General features: G+C 50.7%; 1 protein-coding gene across 2 annotated transcripts in view; it reads left to right on the top strand.

The window, feature by feature from the left end:
* Positions 1-16,807, top strand: part of CFAP77 (cilia and flagella associated protein 77) — a 172,575-nt gene that overhangs the window by 67,974 nt on the left and 87,794 nt on the right. The window contains exon 2 of one of the 2 annotated variants that reach the window (XM_025359270.1): positions 13,336-13,436. The exons of the other annotated variant lie outside the window; for it this stretch is intronic. Coding sequence (XP_025215055.1) covers positions 13,336-13,436 — 101 coding nt within the window. The remainder of the gene's footprint in view (positions 1-13,335; positions 13,437-16,807) is intronic. 2 annotated transcript variants of the gene reach the window in all.

Below are 16,807 nucleotides of genomic sequence, written 5' to 3'. Positions count from 1 at the left end.
AAAAAAAAAAAAAAAAAGAAAAGAAAAATTTCCAACCCCCAGACCTTTCCCCCAAGTCTCTTCTCTTTCTCCAATAGGTATAAATGCAGTCATCTTTCCCACTTCCATCTTTGTAATGGAGGCGAGGAGCGCTCTAGGAAGAAAACAAACAAACAAACAAAAACGCTGTGCTCCCTTATTAGCAAAAGGGGTGGGGGCGGGGGAACCCAGCACTTGCGGAGGGTAGAACGAGGTCTCTGTGAGAAGCTGGAGTGCCCAGGGGCAGAGACCCAGCCATGAGAAGGGCTGGAGGACCAGCTCGTGCAATCACAGAGAGATTTTCCCCCGAGCGCCTTACAAAAGCAGATAAAGGCACGATAAAAATACCTTCCATTTCCCCCCTAATTTGTAGTTTTCTGGTGTTAGCAAGGCTTATAAGACACATGCTCCCAATTAGCTGCTCCTCTTAATTTAAATGCTTCATAAATTATCTCCTGCGCGTGTGGATTATCACTTCATAATGTGAGTTAGCATTTAAATAAATAGCTGTGGTGTAGAAAATTAGAGAGGTTTACTTCTGAGGCGCTGGCATAATGAAGGAAAATACCACGGCAGCTGAACAGGGGCAGAGGGAGGAGGCGAGGGGACAGAGAGGCACATCCGTGCTTCCCAGAAAGGGGGAGTTGTCTGCAAAGTCCACGCATCACTCACTGGCTTCAACGTTTTCTTTCAAAAAAAGTGTTTCATTTGCTCACCTTTTAAAAAAAATTTTTAAATTTTGAAATAATTACAGACTCACAGAAAGGTCTCATTTACCCTGACCCCAGCGCCTCCCGACCCAGCGGCGACATCTTAAACATCTAAGAAATAGTTAAAACGGGAAATGGATGACAGTCCATCCACAGGCCTTATTCAGACTCTGCCAGTTATTGCTCTGAGATATTTTTATTTATTTATTGTTGAAACAGAGTTTTGCTCTTGTTGCCCAGGCTAGAGTGCAATGGCACCATCTTGGCTCACCGCAATCTCTGCCTCATGGGTTCAGGCAGTTCTCCTGCCTCAGTCTCCCGAGTAGCTGGGATTACAGGCATGCGCCACCACGCCCGGCTAATTTGTATTTTTAGTAGAGACGGGGTTTCTCCATGTTGGTCAGGCCGGTCTCGAACTCCCGACCTCAAGTGATCCACCCACCTCGGCCTCCCAAAGTGCTGGGATTACAGGCGTGAGCCACCGCACCTGGCCTAAAAGATTTTTTAACGTGGTCAGTCACGGTGGCTCACGTCTGTAATCCCAGCACTTTGGGAGGCCAAGGTGGGTGGATCGCCTGAGGCCAGGAGTTCCAGACCAGCCTGGCCAACTTAGTGAAACCCCATCTCTACTAAAAGTACAAAAATTAGCCTACTTGGGAGGCTAAGGCACGATAATCACTTGAATCCAGGAGGTGGAGGTTGCAGTCAGCCGAGATTGCGCCACTGCACTCCAGCCTGGGTGACAGACTGAGACTGTCTCAAAAACATTTTTTAATGCTATTTTATAAATGGATATGTTTATTTTTTTCCCTTATGTTTGGAAAATAAATCAAAACATTTTTGTGGGCCCCTATAAGGACGGTGGGCCCAGGGTACTCTGTCCCACTGCCTGATGGATAAGTTGGCCTCACATGTAAGGCATACGATCCAGAGGTTCAGAGAAGCAATTGGAGCAATGTAGTCAGTAATTAGAGCAATGTAGTCAGTAATTAGAGCAATGTAGTCAGTTGGGAGAACCACAGACCTCAGAGGGTTCAGCCCCGGAAACTGTGACCCGAAGCCCACTGGGAAGTGATGCTGAATGAGAGGCAGAAGTTGGGAAGGTCCCACAGAATCATCTGGAGAAGGTAGCTGTGAACCAGCTCCTCAGAACTCTGTGGCAGGAGCCCCAGAGCCCCAGAGTCATCTGGGGGCACCCTGCCTGCCCACGACTCTCTGGGTCCCGATCTGGGGTCCACCCACTTCCTCCTATTCCTTTATGGACCCTCCCTCCCCGGCACACACACATCAAGTTAATGGCCACACCCTCAGGTCCTGCACAGGCTTCTAAAGCCACTTCTCAGAGTTTCATGTTGCTTTCACTTTGGGATCTTTTTATGTTGTGCTAGAAACATAATCAGGTAGGTTGGTGATAGGAGACACTTGGCCAGCCCCAGGTTACAGCTAACCCAGCTATTACAGGATTTTTCTGTGCAGGAGCATTGTGAGGGAGGGCGGTTGTTTTTGTTTTGTTTTGTTTTGTTGAGACAGGGTCTCATTCTGTTGCCCAAGCTGGAGTGCAGTGGTGCTATCATGACTCACGGTAGCCTCGAGCCCCTGGGCTCAAGCTATCTTCTCACCTCAACCTCTGGAATAGATAGGACTGTAGGCATGTGCCTGCCACCATGCCTGGTTAATTTTTGTATTATTATTATTATTATTATTTTGTAGACACGGAGTTTCACCATGTCGCCAAGGCTAGTCTCAAAACTCCCGGGCTCCAACAATCTGCCTGCATTGGCCTCCCAAAGTACTTGGATTACAGATGGGAGCCGCTGTACCCTGGCTTCACCGGGCATTTTTATTTGCTAAATCTGGCAGACTAGCTGGCAGCCCAGCACCTGTGCAGACCTATGCAGATCCCCCCCCACCACTCCCATGACGCCATCCCACAACCACATGTTTTCTCCTCCCTCTCGCTCAGAAAACGTCAAGTTTTAGGGACTAGGAATTGTGTCTCTCACTTCAATATCCCCAGCACCAGGCACAATCTCTGGCACACATCTGATGCTGGATATCGTCTGTCAAACATATGTTGAGTGCTGGCACTCAGGGAGGTCTTTGTGAAGAGATGGACCGGTCATTTAGGAAGTAATTTGCAAGACTCTTTATTGTAGAATGCAAAAGCTGCAAAATAATTAGCTGCATTGTGGCTAATCACGTGACTGTTTCCGCAGTCTACTTAGGCATAGCACAGTGATAAGTGTGCTTACAATGCAGGCAGGTGTGAACACAAACATAACAACAATTGTTGGCCAGGTGCATTGGCTCACGCCTGTAATCCCAATGCTTTGGGAGGCCGAGGTGGGAGGATCGATTGAGGCCAGGAGTTCAAACCCAGCCTGGGCAGCATAGTGAGACCCCATCTCTACAAACAAAATTTAAAAATTAGCTGGGTGTAGTGCAGCTATAGTGGTGCCTGTAGTTCCAGCTACGGAGGATGCTGTGGTGGGAGGATCACTTAAGCCAAGGAATTCAAGGCTGCAGTGAGCCATGACTGCACCATTGCACTCCAGCCTGGGTGACAAAGTGAGATCATGTCTCTAAAACAAACAAAAAACAATGGCTCTGATGAACTCAGTGTTTGCCGTGTGCCCGGCTCTGGGAAAGCATTTGTATTGAACCATATGAAATTGCTTCTTTTTTCCAGTTAGTGCCATGTCTTAGTCCGTTTTGTGTTGCTATAAGTTAACACCTGAGGCAGAGTGACTGATAAAGAAAAGAGGTTTATTTGGCTCTGCAGGCTGTACAAGAAGCATGACACTGGCATCTGCCCAGCTTCTGGTGAGAACCTCAGGCTGCTTCCACTCACAGCGGAAAGCAAAGGGGAGCCGGGGTGTGCAGGGACCCCTCCGTGAGAGGGAGTCAGGGCTTGGGGGAGGGAGGTGCCAGGCTCTTTTTAACAACCAGCTTTCAAGAAACTAACAGAGTGAAAACTCATTCACCCCTAAGGGACGCATGAATCTATTCATGAGGGATCTGCCCCCTCACCCAAACACCTCCAACGTCATTCAGGATCACCTTTCAACACGAGGCTTGGGGGAGCGACCATCCAAAGTGGGCACAGTGGTATGGGTGCCAGGCATTCCCTCATCTGATCCCCAGACACACCCTAGAGGCAGTTACTATTTGGCCTCCCTATTTTACAGCTGGGGAGACTGAGGCAAAGAACAGTGACGTAACTTGATCCAGATCGTCCTGAAGATGAGTAACAGAGCTTGGATTTCAACCCAGGCAGTTGTAGTCCCCAAGCCTGGACACGGATTCCCTTCCAGACTGTATACTCATCAGGATACCTTCCTGTCTGTGGAGAGGGTGGTTCCAGGCCAAACCAGACGTGTGAAAACCAGACAATCCCTAATTGTGTCCCTGGAGCCCTCCCCAGTGCAGGCGAAGGGCAGCTCCCAGCCTCAACCAGAGCTGTTGCTGACCTTGGAGTTCTATTTTTTTTTTTTTTTTTTTTTGAGATGGGGTTTCACTCTTGTCACCCATGCTGGGGTGCAATGGTGCGATCTCGGCTCACTACAGCCTCCGCCTCCCAGGTTCAAATGATTCTCCTGCCTCAGTCTCCCCAGTAGCTGGGATTACAGGTGTGCACCACCATGCCCGGATAATTTTGTATTTTTAGTAGAGACAGGGTTTCACCATGTTGGTCAGGCTGGTCTCAAACTCCCGATCTCAGGTGATCCACCCGCCTCGGCCTCCCAGAGTGCTGGGATTATAGGCGTGAGCCACTGCGCCCAGCCTGACCTCGGCGTTCTGGACAGAGACTTCCCGTTGATCACATTGCGTCCTCTCCTCACAAACCCAAGAGTCTATTGACAGCCCTGGAGATGTAGCTGGGGTGCCCTGCATGCGTCAAAAACTGTTTTATAGATTTTGGGTTGTCTCTTGTAAGGGTCTGCATCTAGAAAAAAATCTTGCTTGATTAAAAACAAAGCTCATTGTGCATTTTCACATCTGTATCTTTTTGCTTTGAGTAGAGAATACACGTGGTCTGGTGGGTGCCTTGCTCTGCAAGAGTGGTTTTCCAAGCCTCTGTTCTGTTTGGCTTTGGACAATCATACACTTACGAACGCCTCGGGACGCCATTCATTCATTCACTCACTCACTCGTTCACCCAAACACGTCATTATCAAACTGCGACTCTGGATCCATTCATCCCAGGAAGGAGCGTGACTCAAGTGAAATGGGATAAACGTGGGGGCTGGCGGGGCGTAGGGATGCGGCTGGTTCACATCGCTCAAGTATGCAGGGATCAAAGGCCACCGTTGGAATGTTCTGAGACCTTTGAAGCTTGCAACAAAGGGGTTTCTAAGAAGGTTCAATCCTTAGGAACAGGGGGCAATGCTCAGATGGAGCTGCTGGGGGGTTAGTGACAGGGACATTCAGGTCGGGTGGCGGTGGTAGAGAATGATTAGGGAATTACCAAGTTATTGACCAACAGGGCCAAAGGTGGAGACAAAGGCAGGCAAAATGGTGCACGTGACTCTGGGCAGGTTGTTTGGGGGTATCAGAAATGCCTGGGGGGAAGTTTTCTCTGAAATAGTCAAAATTGGATCTGATGGCTTATGTCTTTCCAACTGATCTACTAATCATATTTCTTCAAATTTTATATCCCTGACCCTTGTAAAAGGATTGCATTGAAGGCGTGTTTTAAGCTGCATTTTAATAAGTCAATAAGAAAGCTCAAAATTATTTAAAGCTTCTTAAAGAGGATTATATTTGATTTCTTGTGGGAATTCTGGGGTGTGGAAGAGAAAGAGGTTCAGTCCTTCTGAGGTTGTTTAACATGAAGGAAATGCATCATTTCAGACAACAACTTTTAACTGTTTTGTTGTTCCGATAGAGATGATTTAGGACAAGGAGACTTTCATTATCTGCTGGCGGCATTAACCGAGCCTGAGGTCTTACGGGGAGAAGAAATTGCTCTTTAAACTTTCCAGCAAATGTGAGGCCCTCCTTTGCAGTTTATTCCCTAACCTTTAAAAATGAAAGTTTTCTGATATTCTGAAAAGGGCAGTCGGATTCCCCAGGTGTCTGGAAGAGCCCAGCCTGGGTATCATGCATCTTGGGGATGACAAATCTGGGCCTGAGCAGATGTTGAATTCTTGCTTTCTACGGCTGCGTCTACCACGGGGCCCCTTCGCTAAGGCTGGTCTGCAGTTGGGAGCCTTATAGAACCCAGGCCGGTTCCAGGCCACAGTCTCCCTGCTGAGGGGATGCAGGGGTGGGGAGGGAGCCCACTTGGGGACTGAGCAGATAATCCTCTCTGAATTGCCTTCGTTTTTGCTAGTGTTCAATGCCTCAGTCAAGGGAGAGATCCACAGGAGTTAGGCAGGGAGAAGTGACTCGGTTAGGAGCAGGAAGAACAAAGAACCCACATGAAATTGGGCTGGCAGCTTTCTCTACATCCAATCACCTTTGAAGATATTTGGGTCTGAAGAGCTCAAGCATCTTGCATTTGCCACAGAGGCCTGAGCATTGCTCTCCTAGATCAGATTCTTGCCACCTCCACCTGGAGTGCAGAACCAGACTCCTGGGTACCCCCACCCTCTGCTTTCTCCTCTACCCTCTCCGGTGCCGACTACCAGTCCAGCTTTCCCAAACTGCAGCACTGATCCTACCATGGCCATGGAACCACAACCATCCATGGCTCCCTATTCCCTCTCAAAGAAGATAGCCTGGCGCACACTGGCCCCGTGACTCACCTTCCCTATGGTCTGCTGGATCATTTGCTGCTGCCTGTGTTTCTGTCCAGGCTTTCCTGCCATCTTGGCCCGCGCTGTGAAATGCCGTGCCATAGCTCTGCGTTCAGCATTCCAAGTCTTTCTCAAATGCCACCTGTTCTGGGAGGTCTGCCCCAAGCCTGGCAAATGGACTTGCTTTTCAGAGTTCTTGTGGCCTGTAAGACTTCTGTTTTGGCATTCCTCTATGCCCAGCTGTTCTGTAAGTGTCTGTCCTCTGCTTGGTTCTGGGGTTGGAGGCTTCCAGGAACACCCTCAAGACTGCCTATCAGAAAAGTCTAACTCAACTCTCACTCACTGCGCCCCATACCACATGCTCGGAGGAACCTTCCGCCAGTGACCCACCCTCCTCCTGGAGGGCTGGATGGTGAGCTGTCTTCAGTCTCTGGGTCCCCAGAACTTTGCTTATGTCTGTCTTCAAGCTCTGATCTTCCATCTCCCCACGAGCTGTAATAAGGGGCACACACGTGTTGTCTGTCCCAGCAGATGGGTGTGGCTCATCCAGACGCAGCACTTGGTGCTGGGATGGTTCCCACAACGTGCTGGCTAATGAGTGCTGTGACCTTACTTGGACATAGGGTTTTTGCAGAGATAATCAAGTTAAGGCTCTCAAGATGATACCATGTTGGATGTAGGGTGGGCCCAAACCTGATGACTGGTGTCCTGACAAGAGAAAGGGGAGGGAGATTTGAGACACAGAGACACACAGGGGAGAAGGCCACGTGGAAACGGAGGCAGAGATTGAAGCGATACAGCCACAAGCCAAGGAGCACTGCGGACCGCCAGCAGCCACCCGCAGCCGGGAGAGAGGCCTGGAATGAGTCCCCCCCGGAGCCCCAGAAGGAACCACTGCTGCAAATACCTTCATTTCAGACTCTGGCTTCTGGAGCTGTGAGATTTCTGCTGCCTTCAGCCACCAAGTTGGTGGCGATTTGTTGCAGCAGCCACAAGAAACGGATACAGAGGCGATGGTTTGGGGCCAGGAGTGCATGGTCAGGTCTCCCAGCCGCCGGTGCTGTGACGCCAACCTCCTCTGGTCCTGGGGCTGCCGGAGCTGCAAGCAGCCTCATGCATCTGCCTCCGTGTCTCGTGCCAGGCTGACTGGTTTCTCTGTGTGCCAGGATGCTCAGAAGGCTGGGAGGCGCCAACCGGGGGGCCAGCGTGAGGGACACCTAGTTGATTTCCGAGCTCTGCCTCTGGTGATTAGCGAGGTGACCCTTGGCACATGTCACCTCTCTGACTAATCTGTAAACCTGGCACAAGAGTAGACCTACTTCTTAGGTCATGACGACGAGCCTTCCGTTCATTCATTCAGCAAAGATGCATTGAACACGTACCACGTGCAAGAACTACTCCAGGGCCTGGAGACAGGGCAGTGAGCAAACCAGCCACCAGTCCCCATCCCACAGAGCTTGTCTTAGGGAGAAGAGAAAGACGATGACCCAAATTCAGCAGTAGAATACATAGTGAGTTGTTGATTGGTGCTGCAAAGAAACACAAAGCCAGGCAGGGGTGCAGTTCCCAGTGGGAGGTTGGGTTAGGAAGGGGCAGGGGTCAGCAGGGGTCAAGTGCCTCACCCTGGGGAAGGCATTGGGCACATAGTAACTGCTCAGCAACATGAGCTGTCTGCACGCCAGGCCAGGGACCTAGTCCATTTCTTTCCACGGGATGCTCTTGCCTTCTCTTGCCCCGCATTGGGTTCCAATGCCACCTCCTGGCTCCCTTTCTTGAGCATCTGAATGCCAAGGCAGGTGTCTGGGGGGGGGGGTTAGTAGGGAACTGGGCCAAACTCTGATGGAGATGTGGGAGGCTGTGGTCCCTCTGAGTCTGGACCAGGGTTCATGACCCTCTGAGTCGGGACCAGCGTTCATGAGGGCGGAGCCACCGAGACTCTACCAAGCTGGGGACAGTGGGGCCCGGCCACAGCCGCCTACTCTTTCAGTCATCCCACTTGCTTTTGTTTAGAAGATGAGAAAGTCTAAATGTTTGCAATTTCTTTGAGAACTAAGACAGGAGATTAAGGAGTCAGTGTGGTGGAATTTTTTTTCCTTATCATCTACCCAACCTAACCAGGTGCTTTGGTTTGGCTGTGTGTCCCCACTCAAATCTCACGTGGAATTGTGACCCCCACATGTTGAAGGTGGGGCCTGGTGGGAAGTGACTGGATCTTGGGGGGTGGTTTCTTCCCCATACGCCTCTTCCCTTTGCTGATTTTAGCCTGTAGCTTGTTACTATCATAAACCATAACCGTGAGTACAGTGGCTTTTCTGAGTTCTGTGGGTCCTTCTGGCAAATTCCTTAAGCTGAGGGTGGTGTTGGGGAGTCCTGAATGGCAGCCAAGCCTCAGCCTCTGCTTACCCTGCATGAGGCTCACAGGTGAAGACGCGGCACTGGTTTCCCCCCATTTTGCTCTGTCGGCCAATGGCTCCGGGTGTGCGTTCAACCCTCCAGATTTCAGAGGCTGTACTTGCTGAGAACGGGAACAAGCTCTTCTAATAATCAACCCCCCCCCGGCTTTTATTACTTTGGGCAAAATAAAATTTGCTCCTGAATAAGCAAAAGCTCCCTGACAGCCCTGTCGGTGCGAGGTGTCCTATTTGAAAAGATATGAGAGGCGAGGGACAAAAAACACGAGGCTCCTCCAAGGCAGATGGGGCCCGGCGTGGGCTGGAGGTGACGAGGAGGGGACTCAGAATCTAATGAAGAAGAAAGGGCTGGGCCGGAGATGCTCATCTCAGCCTAGCCCTTTAAAACCAAAATGATGGAGTTCATTTGCATTTAGATCTCCTTGGCTCCCTCTTTTCATCTAAAGACAAATCCTCACAAAAGGCTGCTTAATTAGACCAAATTAGATTTCCGCTCTGCAGCTTGTCATTCATTACAAAATGCTGTTCTTTTTCTATTTTGGTAATTATAGGCTGGTCTATAACCAGTTTGTAAGCATTGACTCTAGCCATTGAATATGACTAGCATTCCTGATTTTGTGCAGAGAGGAGGAAAATTATTCAGTTGCACCAAATCTGTCTATTTTACAAGTTGGCTCAAGACCATCGCTGGAGTCTTTTACAATAATGGGCATTCTCACTCCTAATTCTTTAATGATTAATTGTAGGAGCAGCACAGGGCTTGGTAATTTTCAAGACTAAAAGCTAAGTACAAATAGATTTTCACATGTAGCAATTATGCCACATACTCAGAATCTTTACCTTAGTGATGCAACACCATTGCATCTAAGAAGCCACCCATGAAAGCATTTATAGCACAACCCCTCATGCTCGGCTCACAGTGCTCAGCCATCATTTGCCCTGGGCACCCTCAGGGAGCTCAGACCTTTTCCCCCATAGTTCATCCCACCATAGTTCATCTCACCATAGTTCATCCCACTGTGGTTCATCCCACCGTGGTTCATCCCACCATGGTTCATCCCACCGTGGTTCATCCCATCATGGTTCATCCCACCGTGGTTCATCCCACCATGGTTCATCCCACCGTGGTTCATCCCATCATGGTTCATCCCACCGTGGTTCATCCCACCATGGTTCATCCCACCGTGGTTCATGCCACCGTGGTTCATCCCACCGTAGTTCATCCCATCCTCCCAACCACAGAGTCACAGAGTTTCCAGTTTTCAGTTGCAGACACAGAGGCAGCTGAGTGGGTGCATGGAGGAAGGCTTTGGGGGGCTGGGCCTGGTTTGGCTGAGCCGAGGTCCTCCTTGTGGCATTCTTGAAATACTCTTCATTCATCGAACCTGCTGATCCAATCACCTCCCACCAGCGATGCTCCCCCAAGTGACTGGAGGGATGTGCTGCAGAGCCATGGCCAGAGTTCCCTCCAAGGATGGCCCCATTGCCTTTGCTCGGGCCATTCTGGTTGAAAGGATGTGGGCAGGTGGGCCGAGCTGGTCACCAGGGGCAGACGTTGCTGATGGAGGGGGGACACGTAGCATCAACTCCCTCTAATAATAGTGGCCACACTTTTCTACTGCAGATATTGAGAATGGCCTACTACATGTGAATATTCTCATGTAGTAGGCAGTGAATATTCTCATCTGACACCAAGCCTATGAATTAGGTGGTGTCCAGAGGCAGGCTCAAGGGTGAGGTCCTTGGCCAAAGTAACGCAGCTCACAAGCAGGAGAGTGGCAGTGGAACCCAGGTGAGGCTGGCTCTGAGCTCTCCACTGTGCTCCTCTGCCTCCTTGAGCAAGAGAAGCAGATGATGAGGATCTCGATGACACGGTGGAGACGCGCTCCAGATAGGAAGTGGCAGAGCTGGTGGGGGAGACCCTGGAGATCCACCAGCTCAGCCCCCTCATTTTGCAGAGGGGACTACTGAGGCCAGAGAAGAGGAGAGGGGGCCTCCTCAACTGCTCTCCTGGACCGCCATTCCCAGGAGCCACCAGACTCCCTCTTGCTCCTGGTCCCTGCCCACCTGCAAAGTCACGAGGTGGGAAACTGCTCAGCTCCACTGCCCACCCACCCTGCTCTGGGTCCAGAGGCTCCAACAGCAGGATAGGACAGGGCTTTCCCACTTTTTGCCCTCATAGCTCAACTCCCTAGATAATTCGAGAACAGATTCCAGACCCTGTTCTGGAAGAGCTGCCCCAGATGGCCCAGGCCTGGGAGGGGTAATCTTCCATAGCAGGCCTATGTGCCCCACCCCTTGGCACTCAGTCACTTGAACAGAGCATGTGCTGAAGACCTACTGTGCGCCGGGCGTGGGAGACGCTGCAGCCAATGAGACAGGTCTGCCCTGTGCTCGCACAGCTGATCTGCCGCGGAGTGAGACGTGGCAGAAACCACCATTGGAATGATCCATTCATCTCAAAGACATGGGTCCAGGAAGGAAAAGATGTGAGATCCTGTGACTGGGGTTTCTCACGGAGGCTACAGAGTCCAGGGGCTTCTCCAAGGAGGTGACATTTCAGCTAGGAGTTAGGGGGGTCGGGAGCCGATGAGGAGAGGGAGGTGTCAGCCTGAGCACAGACTTCGTGCGAGAAGGGGCCTGAAAGTTCCAGGAGCCAAAAGAAGGCCCGGGGCAGAAAGAAAGTGGAGAGTGAGAGAGAGGGCATAAGAAGAGGCCAAGGCTGGCCGGGCGCGGTGGCTCACGCCTGTAATCCCAGCACTTTGGGAGGCCGAGACGGGCGGATCACAAGGTCAGGAGATCGAGACCATCCTGGTTAACCCGGTGAAACCCCGTCTCTACTAAAAAATACAAAAAACTAGCCGGGCGCGGTGGTGGGCGCCTGTAGTCCCAGTTACTCGGGAGGCTGAGGCAGGAGAATGGCGTAAACCCGGGAGGCGGAGCTTGCAGTGAGCTGAGATCCGGCCACTGCACTCCAGCCTGGGTGACAGAGCGAGACTCCGTCTCAAAAAAAAAAAAAGAAGAGGCCAAGGGTAGGAGCAGAGGTGCCCCCCTTGTGGTCCGGGGGCCCCGTTATCGAAACAAGCCACAGACAGTCCCCGTGTATCCACCTTCGGTTGCTCATTTCTTCACAGCAGGCTGAGACCCGTTAGCTCGAAAGCGCACAAGCACCAAACAAAATTTTCCACGTCCAGTTGTTTTAAAAAATCTCCAACAAGCAGAATTTAGCCATTTAGAGCCCACCTGCTTTGCACACCCACAAAGCTACACTCGTGTCTGCCTGCCACGAATACGACAGAGCCTGGTGACCGTAAGACCCCAAGTTGCTGCTGCCCTTGGGAGCTCTCTGGGCCCGAGACTCCCTGCTGCGCTGCTAGACGCTTCAGCCCTGTCTCCCCCAAAGCGGCCTCGCACTCCTCCTTCCTGGATGGTGGCCCCTCACTGTCACCTCTGGACAGTCTCATAGACATCCCTCCTTGGGGACTTCCCCTCTCCTGAAACCCCATCCAAGCCCTGCCCACTAAAGCTTGTGTATTCATATGTTTTCCCTTTGACTAGCCCCCTAATCCTCGAACTCACTCCTTACACTCCTCTCTCCCCAGCAAGATTCTCATCCATCTTTGTGTGTTCGAGGTACCGAACACAGTGGCTTGCACCCCGTCGGTGGCTGCTGCCTCCGCTCTTGCTAGAGGAGGAGAAGCATTGCTGCTGAGGTCTCTGCATCATCTGCCCTAGGAAATGTCAACCCAGAACCAATCATACAGCAACCCCAGAGGCTGCGAAGAGGAGGGGGTGGGAGGACCCCGTCCTCCAGCCTCCCAGCTTTGTGCTGAAATCAAGAGCCGCCGCTTCCTCTCCCAGCCGACCCCAGCCTTATTAACGGGCTTCGTTTTAGGGACACCTCCTCCGCCTCTGCTATCTGCTATGCTAACAGGTCAGCTGCCATTTTGTGTTAAACTCCTTCTCATTTATTACAATACCACTTTTTATTGACATGGAAATAAAACTTACAATCAATAAGATATTATGAAATATACATCAAAACAAAAGTCACTGGAGCGGGCGTTTTCATCTGTTCTCAGGAAGGAACAAGGGTTTATGGTGGGGGTGGGGGGGCACGGAACACTGAACATTTTTCTTCCCTATTACATGATGCGATTTTCAATGAATCTATAAAGAAAATGAAAACATAAATAGAGTAACCAAACAGAATGATCCCTGCAGCTGTCAAAACTTAAAACAGTTCAGTTTTCCTTTGATTTCTGTTTTAAGTTTTGAAAAGTACATAGATCATTCTCTGCTTTTTCCTTTTCTCTCGTTCTTTCTTCTCTTTTTTTTTTTTCTTTTCATAGGGAGGTTTTTTCTTAAATCTGCACATTCGGGGTCTGCTGGCTGTGACCTTTGGCAGCTAAACTGACCAAATGATCAAGTGGACTCTCTGCATTTCTTTCTTATGCCGCCGGCCCGGCCTCGGTGGAAACCTCTTATTCTGTGTATGACTCCTCAACGGTGCAGAAAGTTATTCCTTCCCTTGCTGGACACCACATCAAAGGAGGCCCAAGGTGTTTCTTCCTTCTGCTAAAATAGTGTCACCCTGGAGAAAAAGGGGAAAAGAGGGGACCTTCCCGGCTTCTGCACACCTACTGTGTGCTGGGCACCCGTGGTTATTCACCTTCGTGGTCTCATCTAAATCTTGTCATTACACCATGGGGTGGGGACGGTTATTCCCTGTTTAATGAGTGACGGGAAACTGAGACTCCAAGAGGCCAAGTAACTTGCTCAAAGTCACACAGCAAAGAGGGATCAGAGTCCGATTCCAATCCCATCTGTCAACCTCAGGTGGGCGCTGGTGAGGGCTGCCAAGGCAGCCTAGTTGGATTCTCATTTTGTTTGTCTTAAGAACGCACCCTTCCGGGCTGGGTGAGGTGGCTCACACCCGTAATCCCAGCACTTTGGGAGGCCGAGGCAGGCAGATCACCTGAGGTCAGGAGTTCGAGACCAGCCTGACCAACATGGAGAAACACCCTCTCTACTAAAAATAGAAAATTAGCCGGGCGTGGTGGTGCATGCCTGTAATCCCAGCTACTCGGGAGGCTGAGACAGGAGAATCACTCGAACCCTGGAGGCAGAGGTTGCAGTGAGCCAAGGTCGTGCCATTGTACTCCAGCCTGGGCAACATGAGCAAAACTCCATCTCAAAACAAAAAAACAAAGCAACAGCAACAACAAATGCACCCTTCCAAAGAGCCCTGACTTGGAGACCCCCTTACATAAAGCATATATTAGAGTGGCCACCCAACTGGCTCAGGACAAGGGGTGTCAAGTCCCTGAGGTCCTCTGACCCCCAAGGGGTTGTGGGGCTCTGCGGCAGCCATCCGTCTTTTCCCGTGCCCCCAGTACAGACGAGGCTGACACGGACTGACACCTAGGTCTCCCAAATCACAGTCCCGTGCGCTCCTCCCTCCCCGCTGCAGCCTTTCAACAGTGAGGCCATGGCAAGCAAAGGGGGGCCACACCGTGAAACGGGATCCATCTAGTTTCATGGTTTCAGACATGCTCCCCCGGCCCCCACCATACGGACTGTCAGAACAGCGAGACTCGGATGGAAACGGCCTTCACTATCCTTCCCAGCCCAGGGCCCACTCCCCACCCCATGCCCACCTCAGCACGGTCTCAGAAGAGAGCACAGTCTCCTCGGGACTGAGTCACATTTTCAAAGCACGTTGTCCTACTGTGATCACTTTGTCTGCATGTCTTTCCTCTCCCGTCCTCCCATCCTTAAGGGAGAAAGAGTTTCCTAAATTGCTCGACAGGAACCATGGCCTCTCCTTCCTGTGGACGTATTGTCTTTTTTATTTATTTATTTATTTTTTTCAGACAGAGCCTCACTCTGTTGCCCAGACTGGAGTGCAGTGGCGCGATCTCGGCTCACTGAAACCTCCACCTCCTGGGTTCAAGGGATTCTCCTGCCTCAGCCTCCTGAGTAGCTGGAATTACAGGTTTCCGCCACCACACCTGGCTAATTTTTTTTTTGTATTTTAACAGAGACGGGGTTTCCCCATGTTGGCCAGGCTGGTCTCAAACTCCTGACCGCAAGCGATCTGCCCGCCTCAGCCTCCCAAAGTGCTGGGATTACAGGCATGAGCCACTGCACCCGGCCTAATTTTTCTTTTTATGTGAGATTCACATAAAATCAACCATCAGCCATTTTCAAGTGTGCAGTTCAGTGGCATTGACTATATTCACAATGTTGTACAACCATCACCCCTCTCTAGTTCCAAGACATTTCATCACCCTAAAAGGAAGCTCAGTACCCGAGAGCAGTCACTTCCCCTTCCCTCCCTCCAGCTGCAGGCAACCACCTCTGCTTTCTGTCTCTTCGGATTGACCTATTTGGACATTTTAAATGGGTTCATACACGTGGCCTTTGTGCTTGTCTGGATTTTTTTTTTTTTTTTTTTTTTTTGAGTCGGAGTCTCACTCTGTCGCCCAGGCTGGAGTGCAGTGGCACGATCTCGGCTCACTGCAAGCTCTGCCTCCCGGGTTCACGCCATTCTTCTGCCTCAACCTCCTGAGTAGCTGGGACTACAGGCGCCCGCCGCCATGCCTGGCTAATGTTTTGTATTTTTAGTAGAGACGGGGTTTCACCGTGTTAGCCAGGATGGTCTCGATCTCCTGACCTCAGGATCCGCCTGCCTCGGCCTCCCAAAGTGCTGGGATTACAGGTGTGAGCCACCGCGCCTGGCCTGGATTCTTTTCCTTAGCATAATGCTTTCAGTTTCCATCTACACGGTAACATGGATCAGTGCTTCATTCCCGGTTACGGCTGAGTAGTATTCCATTGTGCGGATGTGCCACGCCTTGTTTATTCACTCATTAGGACATTGTGTGGTTTCTGTCTGTTGGCTATTGTGAATAACGCTGCTATGAACATGCAGGTACATGCGTTTGAATGCCTGTTTTCTTTTGTTGTTGTTGTTGTTAATTTTTGTGGGTGCATAGTAGTTGCATATATGAACACCTGTTTTCAATTCCTTTGATGTATCACTAGAAGTGGCATTGCTGGGTCATATAGGGTAATTTCATTTCCTTCCTTCCTTCCTTCCTTCCTTCCTTCCTTCCTTCCTTCCTTCCTTCCTCCCTCCCTCCCTCCTTTCCTCTCTCTCTCTCTCTCTCTCTCTTTCTTTCTTTCTTTCCTCTTTCTCTTTCTTTCTGATGGAGTCTTGCTCTGTCACCCAGGCTGGAGTGCAGTGGCATGCTCTTGGCTCACTGCAGCCTCTGCCTCCCGGGTTCAAGCGATTCTCCTGCTTCAGCCTCCCCGGCAACTGGGACTACAGGCATGCACCAGCGTGCCCAGCTAAGTTTTTTATTTTTAGTAGAGACGGGGTTTCACCACGTTGGCCAGGCTAGTCTCGAACCGAGAGGCACGGCACCTGGCCCTCATCTTTAACTTTTTGAGGAACAATCAAGCAGATGTGTTAATTATATAACTAGTTCTCTATTCACACAAATGGAGACGGAGCTGCTGGTCATTCAAAATAGCAGAGTCTAACAGTGGCCAGTAGGTGGTATGACTACTTTTTATTAAGAAGCTTCCAGGCCCTCTGCTGAGAACTCTGCCTACATTGTGAAATGCTCTGCCACCCTCCGAGCTGGAGGCTCTCATGATACCTACCGTAAGGAAACCAAGACTCGGAGTTCAAGCATTAGAACTTGCCCAAGGTCACGCAGACTTGAGAAGCCAGAGTTCTAATTCGGGTGGCTCGGCCCCCAAGCTCATCTTCTTTTTTTTTTTTTTTTTGAGACGGAGTCTTGCTCTGTGTCCCAGGCTGGAGTGCAGTGGTGCGATCTTGGCTCACTGCAAGCTCCGCCCCCCGGGTTCACGCCATTCTTCTGCCTCAGCCTCCCGAGTAGCTGGGACTACAGGC

This window comes from Theropithecus gelada, chromosome 15 (assembly GCF_003255815.1).
Source record: "Theropithecus gelada isolate Dixy chromosome 15, Tgel_1.0, whole genome shotgun sequence".
Classification (NCBI taxonomy): Eukaryota; Metazoa; Chordata; class Mammalia; order Primates; family Cercopithecidae; genus Theropithecus; species Theropithecus gelada.
The sequence above is the reverse complement of the archived record's forward strand: the minus strand, read 5'-3'. Positions and strand labels throughout refer to the sequence as shown.